The 22,273-nt window shown below is 44.8% G+C and overlaps 2 protein-coding genes across 4 annotated transcripts in view; both read left to right on the top strand.

Moving 5' to 3' along the window:
- The window catches only part of LARS1 (leucyl-tRNA synthetase 1), a 349,414-nt gene that overhangs the window by 87,798 nt on the left and 239,343 nt on the right, over positions 1–22,273 (top strand). The gene's annotated exons all lie outside the window — the stretch shown is intronic.
- Positions 10,024–22,273, top strand: part of PPP2R2B (protein phosphatase 2 regulatory subunit Bbeta) — a 115,981-nt gene continuing 103,731 nt past the window's right edge. The window contains exons 1-2 of one of the 3 annotated variants that reach the window (XM_069772406.1): positions 10,024–10,163; positions 10,410–10,487. In XM_069772406.1, coding sequence (XP_069628507.1) covers positions 10,424–10,487 — 64 coding nt within the window. In that variant the 5' untranslated portion in view covers positions 10,024–10,163; positions 10,410–10,423. Of the gene's footprint in view, positions 10,164–10,224; positions 10,263–10,409; positions 10,488–17,226; positions 17,485–22,273 lie in introns of those variants that run through there. The other 2 variants (XM_069772403.1, XM_069772404.1) reach the window with 2 other exon arrangements.

Raw genomic sequence — 22,273 nt, 5'->3', positions numbered from 1 at the left:
GCGCAGAGGCTCGGACCACCCGAGGCATCCCCCAGCAGCACTGTCTCTCCCACAAGCAGGGAGCGAGGTTTTTCTGGATGGGCAAATCTGCCCCTGGTGTCAGTTGACCTGTGTAACCCATATAGAAGCAAGGACTCATTTATTCCAGCTGAGGATCAAACTACTGTCTATTAATAAACAGACTGCAAAGCTCCCGGGGAGCGGGGAGGAATGATATTATTCCTCTGAAGGGACCTTAAAAGTCATGAAAGATGATATTTGCTTAAGAAAAATCACAAGAGCAGATTCCTTGTCCAAGGACACAACTTCAAGTGTGACAGTGCACAAAAATATCGTTGTCTTCAGCAGATCATGTGAAACAGTCCCAATATCATATATTTGCTTGAATGAAAGGCTTTGGAAAGCTCTAGGCAGAGATGGATAAGCTAAACAATGAAAAGTCCTGTTAGGGTTTGGAGGGTTTTTTTAGTTTATATTTGACAGATGTAATTGCTACCTTTATCCTCAAGAATCAAAATGGTCCACCCCTGGGAGGTATAAAGTCCAAATTCCTCCCACAGCCAAGGGGACTTGGGTATGGGTATTTCCTCTCTATTCTGGGTCTTAGCTTTAACCAGAAAAGAAGAAATCATTAAACAATTTGGGAGATGGGGAAGTCAATGTAGCAGAAGTTTTGCTGCTGGCATCATGGCATCTAGGATGTCAGCTGTATCCCCTGGGACTTCTCGTGTCTCTGACCTTTCTCCACTGTGCATTACGCTTAGAGCATGCTGATAGCTGAATTTGGTTGACACGTACCAGGTTCTGTCTGTCCCTGGGCTGACTGCTTAACTGCAGGTCTGAAAGGCAAAGGAGGACATTGTTGGGGTTAAACTAATCTCCTCCCGCAGGGTCTCAGCTTTTGACATGTTAACAAATGCAGTTAGAGCCCATTAGCAGTACCTTTAAAAACCTAAAACATCTGCTAAATCATCATCAGAGCATAGCCACGTTCTCCCCTTTAAGTTAAACTGCCTTAAAAAAAAACCAACCCCCAAATAACCCCAAAACCCTAAAAAACCAAGAACTCTTGGCAAACTCTTTTGAGCAAAAGACAAGTATGTCAGTTAAAAGCTGCCGAAGGTGAAACTGGCTCTTTTGTAGACAACCCAAATCACTTCAGGGGTTAGGTCTCATTTACACTCGTTTAAGCAGCAAAGTATAACAGACATTGGGACTGTTAGCTGGTCCCCTGCATAGGGATGAATTTTTCCCTGAAGCAGGACAGCATCTCAGGCATGCTTTTTCAAAACATCAATAAAATAAAAAAAATCCACTCCTGAAACCTTCTTTCACTGCACACTCAGAGGTACAGGAAAAGAAATTGAAGCAGGCTGGATGCACGTAAGCAGAATTTCAGCAACTCAGGTGTCCAAAATGTCATCATGTGGATCAGTCCAACAAGGACGGAAGCCATGGCTAGGGATTCAGTTGCTTCACCTGGTTTTCCCAACTGACATACATCCCACCACATTTGCATATTGTCATTTAAGTGCTTTCCTGCGGCAACTGAATTAAGCGCTCAAGCTCTCTGTGCAAGATTCCTTTTATTTCACAAAAGGATCAAACTTATATATGTTTCAACAAAGATCTAGAAAGAACTAGCGGCATACAGCCAATACTACTAACACAGGAGGGCATATCTGGCTCAGCTGGGATGTTTGCCAGTCCTCAGAACAGTTAAAGATAAAAACATGCCATACACATACTCATGAATGTCTTCAGCCACATCTTCCCAGGCCTACACAAGGCCATCCTCCAACCTGACCTTGTAAAACTAGTTCTTCAAACGCTTGGCAAACATGCAGCACAACAAATTCTAACGGTCACTCTTGAAAACAAATGCCAGGTGTTCCGAGCTGCTCCCACACTTTCCTCCTGAGAAGAACTAGAGATTCAGGTCACGCTGGGTTTAATTCCTGGCTCATGTGTCCCTGGTACCAAATGTGGCTGCTGAACTGACCTACCCAAGACACCATATTTCTCCCATACACAGCCCAGCCAGTGCTGCTGGTCAGTGAAGCAGCATACCAATGAAGAACCAATGTTATCTCCTGCCTCTGAAGTATTTGTGGTGAATGGAGATAAACCCAGTTGGCAGCCGGTCACAAGTGGTGTTCCCCAGGGGTCAGTATTGGGGCTAGTTCTGTTTAATATCTTTATAAATAATCTGGACGAGGGGATCGAGTGCACCCTCAGTAAGTTTGCAGCTGACATCAAGTTGGGCGAGAGTGTTGATCTGCTGGAGGGCAGGAAGGCTCTACGGAGGGATCTGGACAGGCTGGATCAATGGGCCGAGGCCAATTGTATGACGTTCAACAAGGCTCAGTGTCAGGTCCTGCACTTGGGTCACAACAACCCCACACAGCGCTACAGGCTTGGGGAAGAGTGGCTGGAAAGCTGCCCAGCAGAGAAGAACCTGGGGGTGCTGGTTGACAGCCGGCTGAATATGAGCCAGCAGTGTGCCCAGGTGGCCAAGAAGGCCAATGGCATCCTGGCTTGTATCAGAAATAGTGTGGCCAGCAGGACTAGGGCAGTGATCATCCCTTTGTACGTGGCACTGGTGAGGCTGCACCTTGAAAACCATGTTCAGTTTTGGGCCCCTCACCCCAGCTAAGACATGGAGGTGCTGGCGCGTGTCCAGAGAAGGGCAACGAAGCTGGTGAAGGGCCTGGAGCACAAGTCTTATGAGGAGTGGCTGAGGGAACTGGAGTTGTTTCGTCTGGAGAAAAGGAGGCCGAGGGGAGACCTTATCGCTCTCTACAACTACCTGAAAGGAGGTTGTAGCGAGGTGGGGGTCAGTCTCTTCTCCCAAGCATCAAGCAATAGGACGAGAGGAAATGGCTTCAGGTTGCGCCAGGGGAGGTTTAGATTGGATATTAGGAGAAATTTCTTCACCCAAAGGGTTGTCAGGTACTGGAACAGGCTGCCCAGGGAAGTGGTTGAGTCACCATCCCTGGAGGTACTTAGAAGACGTGCAGATGTGGCACTTAGGGACATGGTTTAGTGATGGACTTGGCAGTGTTAGGTTTACTTGATGATCTTAAAGGTGTTTTCCAACCTAAACAATTCTTATTCTGTTTCCAGAGCTCTTCTTCACACCAGCACTCAATAACACCCAAGTTATAACTTTAAGCCACAAGATTTGCCTATGGCTGACAGGGTCAAGAACATTGTCCATCCAGACACAGCACATCTCTGGCCTTTCTCTTCTGAAGACAGCAGAACGAAGAACACCATCTACTTGCTCGTAAGAGAATCAGTAGGATGCAGCTGTACACTTTCATGAAGGGATGTAACTGTGCATCCAACAAATTATGTACCTTGCCTGTAGTTTGTTAAATTGCAACAATTATACCTGTACTAATGAAGTAACTGACAGAGGTGGGGGAAAAAAAAGCATGGCCAACTCTGTCATACTGAAGCATTCCTACACAAAATTCATCAATGTAGCAAAAAGCATTCCTGGGTCGGGCTAAGGTTTCAGCCACCAAACAACACAAAATATCTAAAGCAATGCACAATTGCTGATACCCTGGCAGTATCATAGGTTCATGTGATTTTAAAATTGCTATTATCAAACAGATTCAGCTTAAAAAAGGAAAGTGTGTGTGTGTGCGCGCGTGCGTGTGTGCATGTGTGCAAACCACAGTATCCGTGAGCCCGAATTAAAAGAGAATTCTTAGACACACCAATCCCTGCGAGATTTCTGTTAGGGTCTGAGCTCCAGTTTGGAAAACACGCTGAATAAAGGCTTTTCATGGCTGCAGTATGTGAAGTGCTAGGACTCTTCAGCTAGGGGTCACTAGAATTTAAGGTAGAACAGGATTTCAGGCTAAAGTTACTCCTAGAGGGAGGACATGCTCTACAGACAAGACTACTGGATAAAAGCTTTTCTACATTAATGGCAAGATTAACTGAAGCTCCATATTCCTTCTATAATACTGCTGCTGGCAAAGAGATTGAAAAATCATACCACTTTGCACGAATCCACTGGCAATGCAATGTCCTTGTCCCTCTCTCTCTATGACATACAGTCAAAGCACCAGGCTCTGTACATTACCCATTCACCTTCTGCTAATGTGCCATTAGGGTACAGAGCATGCTGCATTTTGCTTTGAAAGGGTCAACACTGAATCTCAAATACATACAAATATACCTAGACCTGAAGGACAAAAAATGTTTCATGGAGGGCTCATCAGTACGTTACAGTTCAATAAAACAGTTTACATTATAAGTTAAATTTATAAGGATAAAATGTGCATCTCATGCTGCATGCATTACTTCACAACATTAAAGAATGCTGCCAGCAAAAGAACAAAGTTCTGGAAACTCCTTTCCTACACAAGACACAAGAAGACAACCTAAGCAGTTTAAAATGCAACTTGATAAATCTATAAACAGGATTATACAAGTGGGATGCACTGAAAGCATCTGTTTTTTGCTGACCAGAGTCAGAGAGGACTACTTGTCAGGGAGAGGAGTACTTGTCAGGGAGAGAAACGTCAGCTTAGTGCTCTTGATGCAGGGCAGCAGCTTGGGGCAGGAAGGACAGAGATGGGACCTGGTATCAAACACACACACATGCATCACACATCCTTGTTGACAGCCAGAACCTCAAAAAGCAAAAGCACAGCTATGTGTTTGCCAGTGCTGTCCCCTTCGCACTCAAGCAACAGTCACACAGACTGGCACCTAGATTTCTCCTATTTTAATTCACAGAGGAAAGAAAGCAAAAAAGTAACTCATGTGGATACTACTGAGACATGTCCTGGAGTTCTCTCTCCATCCTTTGCAGAACAACTTGAAACTTCAAGGAGAATGTTTGCTGAACTTGCTTCTCAGCACATATTTATGCACCAGCATTATCCAGGTTCCCCCCCATTTCCTGCTCCACACTCACTGAAAGTACAAAGCCAGCACAAAGATTTTAGTCCCCAAAAGCAATAACTCTGTGGCCACTGGACAAAAATTAGTTTTTCATAGCTGGAATTTATTTCACTAACCTGAGCTTTGCCATCGGCAGCTTTTGGAGGATTCACTGGAGGGCAGTGGTCTGTACAAACACACAGTAAAATTCACTATGCCTTTCTGATTGTCTGCAAGGTTAAAAGGTCTGCAACTCTAAAGGCTTCAGTTTTCCCCCCAAATTATCACAAGACTCCCTTTGTTATTCTCACATCTCCCCATTCTTCTCAACCTATTGATAACTGGTTCCAACTTCTGGAGTACTGGAATAGAAAGAACACTGAAGAGAAATCCTGAGACGCAGACCTGAGGTTCCCAACTACCCTTCAATAAATAGGTCCTCCTTACACAGAAGTCTCTATACTATGCTGGTAACTGCAATTTTAAACTAGTGAGATGAGGTTTCAACACTTCTGCAAAGTCAGCTGCAAAAATCCATGCAAATAACAGGGTCTATCAGCTTCTGTCAAACTCATTTCCCTTCCAGCTCAGTTCTCTCTACATATTATTGCACTCACAGCTACAAATGCAGTGAAGACATTTAAGAGCTGTAGATGAAGTAGAGTGGGAAGGGGAGAAATAAGGAGCAGACCATAGTGGTTTATGGAGGCTGTTCCCCCTCCAGTGCTTCCCACCCCATGTTCCTCCTTGAAAAGCCGTGCTCTGTTTGGTGCCGGGGATCCTCACCAGCCCTTTCACACTGCCATGGCTTGTGCTCCCGGTACTGAGGAGTTTCCCTTAACTTCAGCCTTGCTTTCACATTTGGTTACGCTCCACACATTCCCTTCGTCCAGCTCTACTTACACCTGCAGTAAGGGGAGTCTATTTTCTGGCATGGACAGATACAAAAGGAGATCCACTTCATGTCACTTACGTGTTTCTCTTCTTTTGCCACAATGAAGACCACCCAATCTTCATTTTCTTGATTTTTTTTTAAACTTTCCCATAATATTTACAGTGTGAAAAACAACTAGGGGAAAATCATAGTGTGGAAACAAAAGTTTTAAATATGTTTCTGCAGAAACAAATGCTTTATTAATAGCTTTGTGCACAAAAATAAATAGCGAGTGTGTCACAGCTCTCCTCCAGGGAACTGGAATGTTAACAATAACTCTAACTAATGAGCTCAGTTTTACAGCAGTGCGAACAGATGCACATAGAAGTTAACTCTGGTTTATGGTCACCCAATGTGTCAATAGGTGGGCTGGGAAGTAAAATGTATCCTACTCCCACTCCTTTTAACTAGTACATATCATAACCTCACACACCGGGAAGTGTTCTCTGTGTACATCACCCAGTCCCATCAATATTAATAGACTGTCATATGCAACTCAAACAGATGCTCTCCCGCTGCTATACAGCATTCATGACTCATTTCATTTCAGGACTGAATGCAATGCAGTTAGCAGCAGACATCATAAAACTAATCAATATCCATGTGCAGGCTTTCCCCAGGCGTATTTGATTTTTAAAAGAGTTCTTCAAATTCTTGGAATAAAACGGCATTTAATTTGCATGCAGGGAAGAGAGAGACCAAGCTTGCAGGCAAGCTCTTTTTATACATCAATATCGCAAGACATGCACTTCATTAGTGAAATCCTATCCTTATAGCAAGAACTGGAGTTTTGAAAGAAACAAGTCTAAGAATTACAGGTGATGTCTACATGGTCCACAGAGAATTTGCAGATGTGAAGTCAGTAATAAAACCTAAAAACCACAACAGCATTCTTTAAATCAATCCTCTCCAACATATCAAATGCGGGGTCCGTTACTACAGGCTTTTTTTCCAACCTGGTTCCCGTGATACTGCAGTATTCATGCTCTAGAGGTCAGGAGGTACCAAGGGCCAAGAAACCCTGTCTGCTGTTCTCAGCACTTCCAGCGCAAAGCAGGAATAAACAATCCCTGGCATAAATGTGAGAACTACAGTAGTGAGGACAGGAACAAATCCTGTCAAAGCCTGCTGGGCGAAAAATTTACTGAACAACATTTATGACAGTGAAGATCTGAGGCAGAACCCTGCAAACTGCCCAGATGTTGAAGAGCCTCACTGCCACTCTTACGCAAGCTTCAGTCTGATCTCCAACAAGCATGACAGAGCCTCTGGAAAACATCGATCTTTCCATGGCCTGTATGTGGATATTTTGTCCTGACCCTCTCCCTTTCCCCCACAAACAGCTTTCCCTTGAATTTATTTCCTTCCATACAAACTCCCTTTCTGTGATCACAGTCAGACGTTAGTAACTACAGCTGGCTGCTGTCACGAGCCCCAACAGAGACTGCACCGCACCACTGCCGGGCTCACGGGCACCGGTTAGGCACAACCGTCGCTGGCACAGCATCTGGGATGGGACTGACGACTGCCATGCCCTCTCCAGCATGGGCTACCCGGGCACGACCAGGTTTCAGGGGTACTCTTTGGCAAGAGAGAATACAGGGTTTTTTTCCAAGACTGTTGTGGATTAAGGGAAGTAGTTCTTGGAAGTGATTAATAAAGCTTTGCTGGTACGTCTTTAACCAGCTCTTGTATTATTTCTAGGCCCACAGCGAAATTCCTAGCAAGCTTACACCCAGCCATAAAGGATGGCTTGAATTCAAACTAAGAAGATGCTGATGCTGTTATTCAGGGCACTTGTCATGTATGTGTCTGGAGTCAACTATTAGAGAAGACAGGAGGCCATGCCACAGCAGTCAGAGATTAAAATTGGAAATCAGCGGTTCTGGATAATTTTTCTCAATGCCTTGGACACCTGTGAGACAGTTACATTTCAGCTGTAAAAACAGTGTGCGTAATCATGTGCTCATGACCATATATATACACACACACCCCTTATATGTAACTGGCTTTTCTTTCGTAGGTGCTTAGTATTTTGAAGAGTTCAGATGCCCAACTTCACGTTCCCAGGGCCAAAAACTCATGAGTGTCTTCAGCAGCAGCGGTTCCTGAGAAATGCTTTGAAAACATGGAGAAAATGTCCTCAAACACGTGGTTGGTTGTGGCTTCTTCAAAACAATCGCATGAAATGAGAGAGATGTGTTCATAAGCGTAGAAATCTTTGCCAAACACGCGTAGCTGAACGTCATTAAAGGCATTACCCATCTATCCCACACGTGGACAGTAACCTGACATTAACCACCCGCAGCGTCCCGCCGCCCCCGCCGCGCCCAGCCCCGGGCGCGCATGCGCGGCGCGCCGCTCGCCCCCGCGCCGGTGGGCTGGGGCGGGGCTGTGGGGCGGCCGTCGCCGCCAAGAGGCGGGAGTGTTCCTGTCAGCAGGGCCCAGCCGAGAGGGGGTCGCTCCGGGGCCCCTCCGCGGGAGCGGGGCCGTCACAGGTGCTGCCTTTGTTCGTCCCCTGAGCCACAACGGGGCCTGCGGGGCCTGTGTCGGCAGCTGCCCCGACACATGGGCCAGAGGCTGGCGGGCGGCCGCCTGGCCTCACGGCAGCCCGGCCGGCACAGCGGCAAAGGTGGCCGGAGGGAGCTGGGAGTTACAGGTCACCCCGCTAAAACCTGGTGCTTGCCTCTCACGAGCCTCTCGTTTTGCCTGCTGCGGTACTGAGAAGCGTTTTGTAAACGAGAGCCGCAAACGACGCTGACTGGAGCGGGGCGAGCGAGGAGACCGCCGCGGAGTTGTCGTGCTGTCTGTCCGTCCGCCTGTCCCTGTCCGCTCCCGTGAGCAGCCAAGGTACCTGAAAACACAAAAGTCCCTGTTTTCAGAAACCCGTTAGGCGTCATCACGCTCCCAGACTAGGAGGAAGAACTTTAAGTCGCAAATCCTTTTTCCTTTGAGGAGTTTATCTGAGTGGAATTAGATAACAATAGAGAAGAGCTTTCTGGAAAGGGCATCATGATGTTGCTCCTCTCAACCACCATGTTGTCTACTTGCTTCTGAAACACTTCAGCAGAATTTATGAGACACTGAAGTTTATGCAATAATGTTAAGACCTGTTTCTGTAGATGTTTTTTTCACATCTTCCTGTCATATTTTGTAGGTGTTCCCATTGTCCGGACATCTCAAGTTATGAATCTCACTAAACTTAATATTCTTTCATAGTCTTATTAAACTGTCTCATACCCTCAGATTCCAGATCTTTTCATACTTTCAAAACTCCAGTTTTCCCTTGTATTTGGCTTGAAGCATCCAATAAAGCTAATTCTGGACTTTGTATCTATTAAGTATTGAAGATTATTTTATTACTTTTAACATATATGATATATATGGACCTGTATTAACGTACAAAAAGCTATCATGATCTAAAAACCAGACAGAAATCTCACAAAGACATTTGGGTAGGCCATGACATAGTCCAGTTCACTCGGTTCTATCTCCAGCTATACATTGTCTCGCAGTCTGATGTTTTCCTTCTCTTTTGCAGGGAAGTAGCAAGTCTGAGTCTCCGATAGCATGACCCCTTGACTGAATCCTGTATCACACTTGCTGGCTGCAAACAGTCACATTTTCTGTGCCATGTCTCACCTGTGTGTAAAACGGGTAAGATGACATTCCCTGTCCTCATGGCTCCATTGTGCTGCTTTCTTCATGTCTGGAAATTGCTTTGAGATAAAATGTGTGTTAGGATAAAAGGAAGCAAGTTGTCTTTTGAGGCAGTGAATTTTTTGTGCTACAGTGAAAACTGCATTACAGAAAGGGACATTCTGCTGAACTGTCAAGAAAAGGAGGAGCAGCAGTAGATAAAATCCTAGTTTCTCTCAGAGTGGTTTAACACAGAGTATTGCTACAGCGGCAAGCACAGTTGAGAGAGCTACAGCTTAATAATATGCCCTGTAATAGAAATGCCTGTAGTATTCTTTTAAAGCAACTACAGTGCACTTCTAATTCCAGGCAAATTTTTATTATAATATTACGATGTCCTGTAAAGCGGCTTCATTCTGCTTGGATTCATTGCCAAGCAGTTCACAGCTACACTGACCACAAATTGGAAAAAAAAATATTGTGGTAGCAAGAGTAGTTCTCTTTTTCTCTGTTTCACTCTCTCTTTAACAGTGCTGGAAATGATTGGGGGCATTAGTATTCTGATGAAGAGAGCCTGTGACAAAGACCGTGACTACAGGGCCTCCTGACTCTTCTGTGATGCTGCCAGTGATGTAGAGGGGACTGACTCCAATTACACCGTTTTCAAAATAGCCCTACCATGGTATGGAGAAAACAAACAGACGGGCAATTCATAATGCAAGCGTAATGTTTTCAGTTTTGCAGTGTTAGCTTTGCACTTTGTATGGAAGAATGATACCAGGTGAGCAAATATTTATCTTCATGCAGGGACTGCAGATATTTGTGTACCAATTTGTATGTGCGTGTGTATGTGTTTGTTTAAAAAAGGACAAGCTATATACCAATGTGATCGTATCTTATCTTTTTTCTGCATGTGTTTCCCTGGCAGGATTTGGAAACCTCATGCAGGATGTGCTGTGGTGCTTTAGTCAAGTAAAAGGAACTATAGATATTGGGGTGACAGAAGGTAAGTTTATTTTTCCTTTTGTTGCTGTGATTAGAAAGAACTTGTTTGTCATGTACATCTTGCCTAATCGGCGTGCAGGGGGGTTGTTCGCGTGTTGTTGGAAACTGCTGGCAAAGAGCTAAGTTGCACTCTTTTCGTTTCTGCCTTCATTATGTACTTACGCATTTGAAAGAGATGGGTCTCTAAAATTAGCTATTGATCCAAAAAAGTCCTTTAAAGGCATTATGGCTTAATCATATCAATAATCTTTGAAATAGATTTCCTTTTGGTTTTCAGCTATTATTTACAGAATTTTTCAGGGAATTATGAGACAGCCTCTCCCATTGTAACATCCTTTACTGGAATCAGTTGGATTCTGTTTCTGAGTAACATAAGTGTAACTTGGTGCTCATTCTTGTATATGGAGTTAAAATAAATTGCAGCGCATACACTTGTACAGATATGTACCTGTGTGGGAGGGATTGATGCAGGCAGTTGGGGGATTTAGGAGCACAAGACATCCCCTCTCATACTCAGTAGCTTTCAGGGCGATTTGTGCTCCTCAATCACTTGGGTACTTCTCTCTCTGCAAGCACATCTGTTTGGCATTTAGCCAACATGTGGACTGCAAAAACATGGAAGATTGAAAAGAAATGCATTCAATTTTCCTGACTTTAAGGTTGAATGTATTCATTCAGTTTTGTTCTTCCTATGACTGTTCTGGTTAAACTTCTCAACGGGGCATTTTCCTACATTTTCTTATTCTCATTTCACACTTTCCTTTCTCTTATTGCATTGCCCATTAATCCATTAATTCCTTTCCCTTTCCATTTCACATTTTATTCCCTATATGTTCGTTATCCCTCAAGGATAACTGAAACCTTTATCACATCCCTCTTCTCTTAACCCTCTGAGTATAGGCAATGGTTTTGTGCCTTAGGGAGGCCAAACAAACAGTGATGAAATCCTGTCTTCCCCTGTGCAGAGCAGGTTGGTTTGTGTTACTACAGTGACCTTTTACATTTGCATGTAAATTTCTGTCATGTTTTGTTTGGAGCACCAGAGGACACAACCTTTGTTCTCTGGGATCACACTGCTGATTTGACTGCACGAGGGACAGGCTGATACCTGGAATATAGCATGTGAGGGTGCTGCCCAGCAAGACTTGGTTGCACTGGCAGAACTGTGCCAATGTTTTCTGCCTGAAACCAGAGTGTAGACACTACTGGTAGCATTTCATCCCTCCACCTGAATGGTTTTGGACATAAGAATAATGCTGGGGAAAGATTGTGCTAACAAGCGCAGCAATGCCTGGGAAAGTGTTGCTAAAATTGCAACTGCTTGCAGCTCCTTATGTGGAGATTAAGATAGTAAATGCAGGAACTGAGTTGGCCTATTAGATATATTTCTTCTATTTTGTTACATTTCCAGAAGTGTGATGCTTTCTTTAAAACCACAGTCTCGTAAGACTGAGAAGAGGACTCAGTCAGCCCAAGCCTCTGACAGCAGAGCTCTGACTTTTCCTGGTGGGAATGGGATTCTGCCTGGAGTACCGTCATCTGTTTCAGTTCAGTGGCAGTTCTCTGTTACACTGCTTTTGCAGAAGAGGGTTTCAGTCTGTAACCTCTAGAGACTACAGTGGGGGACAAAACTCAGGAGAATATTTAACGATTTGTTAAATCTCTAGGGGAAAAAAACCCACCATTGTGATTAAAGCCAAGATATTTTTTTAACTGAGGTTTTTTTTTGCAAAAATGCTTACAAGTGTTTTAAGCTTTTACTCTAGAATTTGCAAATAAATTTAAATGGCCAAGAGTACTTGTTTGCTAGTTCAGGATTAATAAAATGGTAGGTTGCCTCTTCTTTCTTACTATCCTTTTCTTAATGTAACCAGTTACCAGCTGAAGGCTATAAGCTATATGTTTTTTTACATTTGAGACTCAATGCTGGAGGAATCCAGAGGCACGATGACAGGAAGGGCCCCCTGCGATTTTTGCTTGGGGTAACCTGGACTCGCAGAACAGTAAAGGCTGATAGATAATACTTAAAGGCTATATTCAGTGAAACCAGTAAAAAAAGGTGATCATGTTGGTCTGTTGAATCTGGTCAACATGTACAAATGGCCTCACCATGACTGAGCAGAAAGCTCAGGAGAGTATTTTAGGTACGGGATTGGGCTTTTGGTTGTTACGCTGTTTTTGTGTTTGTATGTGAATGTGTATGTGTGTGGATACAGATGTACACATACATGAATTACATGTCATAAAAGTGTTTGTCACAGATGCCTCACCTTCATCAGAGGTTTGTCCATAACTTGTTACTTTTATGCTAGTCTTTGTGGCACATTTTTGACCTTCAGAACTCTTGGTAACATTCAAGCATCATGAATTTACAAAATGTAATTTCATTAGTTATTGGAATGCATGCATTTGTGTATGGTCAGGTGAAAGGAGATGTTACTATTATGTTTAGAATGTTCTGCCTCTTTAAATGTAGAAGAGCCTGCCTCCTTCAGCAGGATGGATTGTCATTCTGGCTTTCAAATTATACTTAAAATGTTGCTGAGAAGAATTCTGTATTAATTCTCTGATAATATGCTTGCTCTTTTCAATGCACACGTAAAGCTGCACGAACAGAGATACACACAAACTTTTGCATTTTGTTCTTCCCTTGGTCATTGCTTTCCTTAACTTGGAATATGGTATTGTAGTGTGTGGTACTTGTCCTGATGAAACCAGTGATGTAATGGATGCTTTAACTCTCTAATAACTGTGTGAATGAATGAGCTCTCTTGTGTGGAGATGGGAGGCCTGGGGCATCTTTCAGCTGCTCAGACAAACACTGATTTCAATGTTAAATATGAAGTAAATGATGTTGCAGATTGCCATTGTGGTGCTACAGTGCTTTGAACTGTATTTTATTACTTGCTTTGAACTGTATTTCATTACTACTGAAAGGCAACAAATTTTTAGAGATCTTGCCTTAATTTGGTATATTGATAATTAGCAGTCTAGTGTGGGGCACTTCAGGACCTGGTTTAGTGGGCATGGTTAATGGTTGGACTCGATGATCTTGAAGGTCTTTTCCAACCTAAATGATTCTATGAAACCAGATCAGTGCAAATTTAAGAGGTGAAATTTCCTCTAGTCTTCTTGAGCCTCATGATCCACAGTGTAGAACTACCGTGGCCACGGGAAGCTGCCTCAGCGCTTGCTGAAGGGCACGTCACAAGGGAGTTACGCAGTGGCTGCAGACCTTAGGAGGGCAAGGGCAGCCTTAGGAGATTTGGGGCTGCTGTGCATGTGGGCTGTGTGCTTCAGACTAGGAGTCCAGGCATTAAGCATTTAAATCTTGGTCATATTAAATTAGTCAGGTGTAAAGCACACATATAATGAAGTTATCAAATGGAGGAATATCACATAAATGTTAATGGCTAACTTAAAATGGTCCTAATGAAGTTAGATGTTCTGCCCGGTGTCTGGAATATTTTGCAATTGGAATGTCACCAGTTCCTAGCAAGCTCGATGAACAACAGTCATTTCCAGCAGGTCTGAGATTTTTATTATGTCTGCTTGCACATGCCTGTGTTTGCCACGTCATCCAAATGTGTAACCAATAACTCCAACTCAAAGATTTCAATGTTGAATGGTGGTCTGCAGGCTCACCAAGCTGGCTCAGAGCCTGGTTTGTGGTCTTGTACGTTGGTTTCCTTTTTGTGTTGCTAATTAAGCTCAAATATATATTCCGATCTTTGCATGTGAAGTGAAACTCAGTTTGTTAATGGAACATAAAAACTGAGTATAAATATTTAAATATATCCAAGCCACAATGAAGATAATTGGGGGGGGGATTGTACATGATTTTAATGAGGTGGAATTAATCTGTTTCTTAAGGAATGTTTGTGCCTATTTTTAAGTGGAAAAAAATATTTTTTCTGTCACATACAATGGAAGCTATTACATCCATGCAGATGGTGGAAGAGAGACACAGTATTTGCAGAGTTCAGTCCTACAAGTAGGTCTCAGATACAGCTTCTGTTTCAAGCCGACTCTGAGTTCCTGGGTAAACCTGAAGCAAGTTACTGCACAGCTCTGTGTGGATAATATTTATTCCAGAGGCTCACATAACCTCTGACTCTGTGATCTATATCTACATCCATAACATCCATAAGGAGGTGATAAAGACAGACACAGAAACTGGAGGGGTGCCGTATAAACAGTTAAAAAGGCATAAAGGGAGGAGAGGCACAGATTTACGAAGGAACACAGTCCTCCACTTGAACCTGTAATGGTGATCTTGTAAGCAGAACTGGGGCAAATGTCTTTCCGGGCTCTTAAGCACAGGACCAAAGAGTGAGTCTGGACAGCTGAGGGACTTGGACTGGTCTTGGAGCAGTCAGTTTTCCTTTCCTTTCCTTGAACAGCAGGCAGGTCAACACCTCTCAGTTTAGTTCATCCATTCTGTTCCAGCAGTGGAATAAACTTCCAGCTCTCTGTTACCAGAGTGAGTTACACAAGCCCAGTACTGTGATCGTGAGAATCTGGGTTGCAGTGGGATGTGTTTGGCATGGAAATCCATGCTGGAGAATGAGCAGGTTGGTCTGTGCGCAGTGGATGACCATGCCTGAGGTGTGGCAGTGTGGCTCTGAAGATGCCGTCCTTGGGTACCACAGTGTGTGCTGCCTTCTTCTCACGATATGCACCTGCATCGTGTAAGCCACGTGCTGAGAAAGGAAAGGTCATAACTAGAACAGTAATATGCTCTCTTTTCCTTTGTATAAGGTGAATGGTTTCTCCAGAGCTGTTCTCAGCTGGCCTGACTTGGGGGTGGCCCTAGCCTTCTCTAAGGGCGTCCTGGCTCCAGAATATTAGTTCAACTAGCTGCTTGGAAATTCACATTCTTTTCCAGGTTATGTTATGAAAGTGGTAACTGAGCCGCTGTGATCATTAGAGATATGTAATTGCAGTTTTCACATGTGTGATGTGGTTTAATTATGCATACTGCACTTAACTTCCCTCTGTAATTTCAACTGGAGACGACATTCATCACTTTCTCAAGTAAACCTGAATGTAGTTTCTAGGTGCAGTTAAACAGCAGTGTTTGCTTCAGAGACAGTCGTTTACATTTCCAGGCTGGTATATGAAATCATCTCATTCTCCGAGTCATACATGAACACATAAAGTGACTTTCCATGAAGAGTGCTTTATAAAATACTGTCTCTTTATTTTGTATCTCATTTCCTGGGATGGACTTGAGATACACAATAGTACTTGATCTTCAGCCTTCACTTGTTGTGATGCAATCAGAGTGAGCCATCATCTCTGAGCAGGAAGGCTTTGCCATGCTTGCAGCCCAGACCTGGATTTTTTCCTTTCGCATCCAGAGAGGGTGTTTTGAATAAAGAGAAAGATATTCAAGTGAAATGAAAAGCTTCTCTCTTCACTAGCACAGGTGCTTTGCACCTCTTTAGTACAAATGCAGTCGTGCTGTCATCTGCCAATGACAGCAAAATTAGAAAGACTGCAGCCAGATGATGAAACCAAGCTGCAACATGACCCAGTGCTCCACACGAGGCAGCAACAGCAGGCACGAATGGTGAGTGGTTTGGTCCTAAACCAAAAGCTTGTCTGTAGAGTAATTAAACAGCAGGAAAACAGGGGGTGTGAGCAGCAGCAGCTTATCACATTATTTCCTTCCAACCTGTCCTCTTGCTACTGTGATGTTTTCCATTATGTGCAGCTGAGCAGGCCATGGCAGGGCGAGTTTGGAGTGCACTTACCTGTGAGAGATTTCTGCCACAAAGAGTGGGTTGCGCTTGGAAAAGCGTTAGAAATACTGATATAGATCTGCTCTGCTTCTTAAATGCTGCAGGTTCCACTGGGTATCGGGGAGTCCGAATTGAGAGCACTGGATTATGGATTCGGATACAGCAAAATGTGTTTTTGTTCTGTGCTGTAATTTGCTGCAAGTTTGTAAGTGCCTTGCTGGGTCGTTTGGTTTCCCCCCCGGCCTAAAGACGCTTTCTGAAGGCGTGAGGGAGCGGAGCTGTGCAGCCGCAGGCGCCCGGGCCGCCCTGGCCCACGGAGGCAGCACGGCTGCTCGGGGAGGGCAGCGACACCTCGGGCACCTACCTCTCCTCTCCGTGCGGCGCTCCGGAGGCTGGGCTGCGCCTTCGCCCTGGGAGAGCAGCAGAGTTTCCGAACACAAACCACCGCAAGCTCTTACCGTCCCGGCCCGGTGACGCGTGTGCCCCCCCCCCCCCCGCACGGCCGAGACCCGCGGCTCTCCGGGCGGGGAAAGCGCTCTCCGCCGCGGCAGCGGCCGCCTCCGCCCCGCTGGGCGCCGGCAGCCGGCCCGCCGGCTCGGCGACGGCTGCGAAACGCCGCGGCTGCCGCGGAGCGGAGCGGGCTGGGGCACCGCGCAGCCCGCCGGCCCGCCTTCCTGGCCGGCCGCCGGCGCCCTCGGCCGCGGGACTGCCTGCCTGCAGCCGGCTGGGCGGGGGGTCTGCGCCTGCCTGCGAGGACGGGCGGCCGAGGCGCCGTGCTCCGGGGGTGTGTTCGCGGGCAGGACGGGCTTAGTCAGCAAACCCGGCCGCGCCTCAGCCGATGCGGCGGCGGAGCCGGCCGGGCCGGAGCGCTCCGCTCTGCCGCCGGGGCCGGTGGGGCCGGGGCCGGTGCGGCCGGGCCGGCAGCATGGGGGCCGGCAGCACGAGGGCCGGCAGCACGGGGGCCGGCCGGCCGGCTGGCCCCGCCAGGCAGCCCCAGCAGCGAGCCCCCGCCGCCTCTGCCATGTAGGCTGCCTGGGCACCGGAAGGTTCTCATGGATTGAGGAGGGGCTGCGCTACCTTCTTCTTTATTTTTTTTTAGCCGTTCCCCCCCCCCCCCCCCTTTGTGTGGTTTTATTTCCCTCTTTTGTTTTTTTTAACCCCGGGTTTGGAAGATGAAATGCTTCTCGCGCTACCTGCCTTACATCTTCAGGCCGCCGAGCGCCATCCTCGCCTCCAGCTGCCACGCGGAAGGTACGCGCCGCGGGTGGGAGGGCGGGCAGGGCAGGGGAAGCGGCTGCTGCTTCTCACCGGAGAAGGCTGAGGAGGCAGCAGAAAGGCTGGGAGGGCGTCTGAGGGCTCAGGAGAAAATGACTTCGTTTATTCCTGGCAGTGCTGCTTGGTTTACTGCTAACTCTGCACTAATAGTGCGACTAAGCAAGCGGGCTTAAGGAAGACTTCATAGCTATGGTGCTGCACGTTTTTCAGCTTTATGTAGTTTGTAAACTTGGCCTTTAATTCATCTGGATATTCCCAAGAAAATGAAAAAATCATATCTAGTGCTGCCTGCATTCGGTTACCTGTGCCCTTCCCCTCATTCAGTAATGCCTGTTTTCAGGTCTCGGCAAAACAGCTCTGCAGATATTCTCAGCAGCGCTTGAACTTTGTATTTTCTGGGTAGGAATGCAAAGTATAAGGTCTATGTTCACTGAGACTTCAGTGGGACTTCTCCCATAGGGAGTGCTTGTTCATGCTGATTTATGACCCTGCGTGATACGACTGTGTGCACATTTGCAGTGTGTGAAGCATCACACAGCTTTGCGAATCATCCGCAGTCGTCCAAACAGCTCCGCAGGATCAAAATTTCATGCCACTGCTACTCCCCTATGTGGAACCACAGTGATTTGCCTCATGCGCCCTAACCAGAGTTAGTTAATGAGGAAAAACACACTTCCTGTCACCCAGCTTTCTACAGACTCATTCATCTATCTTGAGTCTGTGTGCATAAACTGAAGTAGCAACCTCATCCGTGAGCAAGGGGAAAATCCAGACAAACACTGTAGGGAAGTATGCCTAACAGCTGGTTTTGAGATGATTGGCTTCAGTCTCTGCCCGCTGCATGTATCTAGCAAAAAAGAAACACGGTGGGGCGTACCTTGCCATGGCTCCTGATGCCTTGACCAAGAATGTCGCAAGGCTGAAGATATGGAGTGGAAAGGTCAAGCAGGAAGGAGTGGGCAGTAGATGATGACACTCCAGGCTAAATACTTAAGTTGCTATATTTTAGTCCAAGCAGACAGCGTGAACTTATTATTTTCTCTGAAGTTCTAAGCAGATAAAATTATTCTAGTAGATAACTCAGATTAACTCTGGAGTTCTTTCTTTGAAAATTTTTCTGAAGATTTCTTTTGTTTTCATGTTGACTTTGTCTAAAGGCACAGCTCCTTAAGATATTCTGAATAACTTTTGGATTATTCTACTGGAATAAGTAATTCCAGGGAGAAGCAGACCTCATTGTTTTAGGGGAGGTCATATGGGACTACTGAGAGGGAAAAAAAAAAGAATTAAAGAATGCCACACTGATGTGCTATCTGTTCTTCTCCATTGCAAACAATATATGAAGAATGAAACTTGTACAGAACTGTTTCTCAGACCAATTATCAGATGCATATAATTAACTTGGGGTGAAACTGTGGTCTGGAGAGTTTACATGACTCTGTTGCAGGCTAAATCACTAGCAGAACTGAGAAGACAACCCAGGTAAGAGCCTGACTCCTGCCTCAGTCCTCTTGGAGTCGCTAAAAAGGCCAGTGTAGCATACAAGAACCCTTAATATACGATGCGCAGCAGGAGCAGGATCTAGTGCTCGTACCTCCATGTTTTGAAGTGATGAAGTTGTGATTTGGTATCTCTGGTTCACTCTCGGTGGAGTGCAGACTCGCAAATGGACGGAACTATTCCGGGGGGTGAAGCTGTGAGGCCTCAGGGACCAGATTCAGTCAGAAGCTGCCCTGGCCAGTCTTTCAGCCAGGCTTTACTCCACAGACAGACAGAAGGCACAGGACGGCTAAGGCTGTCAAAGAGAAAAGGCTCCTCTCCTCCCCCAGCCTGGCAGAGGTGTCTTCCTTAACCAGAGGAGAAACTCCTTCGTGCCCCTGCACCACCCTCTGTACTCACCCCTTCCTGGCAAAGGTGTTCCTTGAAAGACCCTTCAGAGCTCAGCTCTGTCCAGACCAAGAGCTGAAATCCCGATGTATTCTTTATTAACTCACTATAAGAATTCTCTTCTTCGTTCATCCCAGGTTCCCAGAGTTGTAAACTAGAGATCTAGGTCAGCAAAAAGCCTGGAACAAAGGCTGTGCACCAAGCTGTAATAAACCTGAAATTCAAGTATGCTTGTTTATCCTCTCTGGCACTGCCTGTGAAATGGTTTTAGAAGGTTGCAGCTGAGGTCTCATTTGTTTCCTCACAGACTGGTTTGTTGCTCAGCTCTGCTTTGCTGTGAAGTTACCGTGCTTGAATGGCAGTGCCCATGGAAATGATCCAGCGTTGTTATCATTACTGTGGAGGTGTGGGATTATGGTAATGAATGGGAAGGAGAGGGTGCATCTGGAGAAAGCTGGTGCAAGTGAAGTGCCTTAGGTGGTGGATGTGGTATGGCTGAGCAGGTGACCTGCTGGCTTCTCTTGTGTGACCTGTTGTTGCCATCATACTCCTGGTGCTTGTTGTCGTCCAGAAACACCAATCCTTCTTGTACTAAGGTGTGTGGCTTAGGATGCAGTATAGCACGTGTGTTTTGAGATCTTTTGAAAATATTGACTACTTGGGCCTTAATAGCACAGCTCAGTGATGCATTCAGGTGTGGGGTTAGTGTTGCATGTTGGAATTCAGTCCCACTCAGCATCACATAGGAATGCATGCTTGTGTCCCATTGACCTTAAAGATATGCCTGTAGCTTGGCTGAATAATAGCAGTTTGGCAGAATTTGAGCCCACAATACTATTCTTTGGACCTTGATTGCTACTCCTGAACTGTATTTGAATGAGGAATATTACTGTAGAAAAGCATTTCTTGATCTATTACTTAAGATGCAAAGCAGGTATTTGGTCTGCCTTGTTCTCTCAGTGGTGTGTGCACTGAAAATCGATCCAAATATATCTTTCGGTGTGGAATGAGCACTGTGGGCTTTCTATCATTTATTATTTGCTGAAAAAGAGTTGAATGACAGCAGGACCGATGCCTTAACAGAAGTATGTATGTGCTAGCATCGGGTTTCCTGAGAACTGTGGATAGGCTGCAGCAGCTGGCAGACTTGGCATGTGTGTTTACAAAATAAAACACTTCAGAATGGTTACATATATACTGATCAAAATAACTGCCTATTTTTTTAAATGCGAACGTTTTAATTTGTGCAACATGTCCAACTCAAGAATATCAAAGATCATTTAAACCCTTAGCAAAGTAACCTTCAGAAAAAAAAGCCTTTGAATTAAGAAAACAATATCCTTTCCTGCAGATGAGGAAGCAAGCACAAAGATGGGAAGTGGGCTCTCTGAGGTCATACAATTACCAAACTTTGAGTCATGCATATGTTTTTCTTCCAGAATTTAAACAGAAATGTATTTTTGTGAGCTTTTTTCAGAAGAGTTTGAAATGTTGGCTGGTCTGCAGAAGTATTAATTCTTTGGGGTACTTTAATTGATGTTTAGACATGTAAGAGTTATTTCCTATCCTTAAAGTCTGTTATTATGCTTAGAAGATCCTTAACTGCATTATTAATTTGACAGGCCAACAACTCAAATACATTTTCAGTAACTTCCAAATTTTTCCAAATTTGGTTGACATTGAGTGAGGCCTAAAGTCTTGAATCACTTTGTATTTCATGCTGGTAAGTGTAGCCATTCATCGCTGCAGTTGTGGGATCTGTGTGCAATAGTATGTTAGCTTGGCGCAGATACAAAGCTGCAAACAATGCAAATGCGTCTGCTTTCAGTTCACTCACTAACATTGGAAATGATAATTAAATTAAATATTAAAATTATATTATTACTTATATAATAATATAATAATTAAATATTAATATTTATTTAATATTAAACACTTTATCCAATATCTGAATTTACTGCTAAGGTCTAGATACAGGTTTTTAATTGTAACAGAAAAATAATGATGCACATTTGATATTGCAATGCTAAAAATCTGGACAATACAATGAAAACACGTTTAGGAGGCATATGTCAAAGAAGCACTGCTACTTTCATGCTAGAGTTGAAACAAATGTATGCTATAGGTTTTCTACTATTTTATTAACTCTAATCACTATAACAATGTAATAAGAAACTTTAGCACTTCTTTTGCACTTCCTGTGCACTTTTGTGAAGGACCAAAAGAAAGTGTCCATTGAGTGTAAGTCATGTTAGGCCAAAGGTTTGGAGTTCAGTCATTGCTGTGAGTAGGCTCAAGTAGTACCAAAATAAGCAATAAACTCACTCTTTGTCCTGCACCAACAAGTCTCGATATTTCTTGCTTTGAAGAGTCCACCAGGAGCTTGGTATTACTCTGTAGCTCATTCCTGCACATTCTTTATTCATGCAAATAATTTAGAATGACTAAATCAGTAGCTTATAGAAAGTTATGGCAGTAGTGCATTACAAGCAGTAGTAGGCCAAGCACAAGGTTTGTAATCATGGGTGTGGAATTCTGATGCTGGCTGGTTTTCTTTCTCATGGGTGAAGAAACAGCTTCACACTGTACTGTGAATAGATTTCTGTTTGTTTGGGAAACAGAAAACATAGAAATAAAAGAAAACATCCTACGTCCAACGTACCCAAAACTGAGACAGTACACAATGGGTACCGCGGGTCTGCGTGTGCGACACCAATGGGGAGGAGCCGCGGCTGGTGATGAAGGGCTTTGAAACCAGCCATACTTCATCCTAGCTGCTGTCAGATGCAGATGTGAAAGGAGCAACACTGCTCAAATGTGACTCATGTTGAAGAACAAGGGGTGGGGGGAGCATGGGAAGATCTTGAATCGCAGCTGC

The sequence above is a fragment of the Haliaeetus albicilla genome, chromosome 27 (genome assembly GCF_947461875.1).
Source record: "Haliaeetus albicilla chromosome 27, bHalAlb1.1, whole genome shotgun sequence".
Classification (NCBI taxonomy): Eukaryota; Metazoa; Chordata; class Aves; order Accipitriformes; family Accipitridae; genus Haliaeetus; species Haliaeetus albicilla.
The sequence above is the reverse complement of the archived record's forward strand: the minus strand, read 5'-3'. Positions and strand labels throughout refer to the sequence as shown.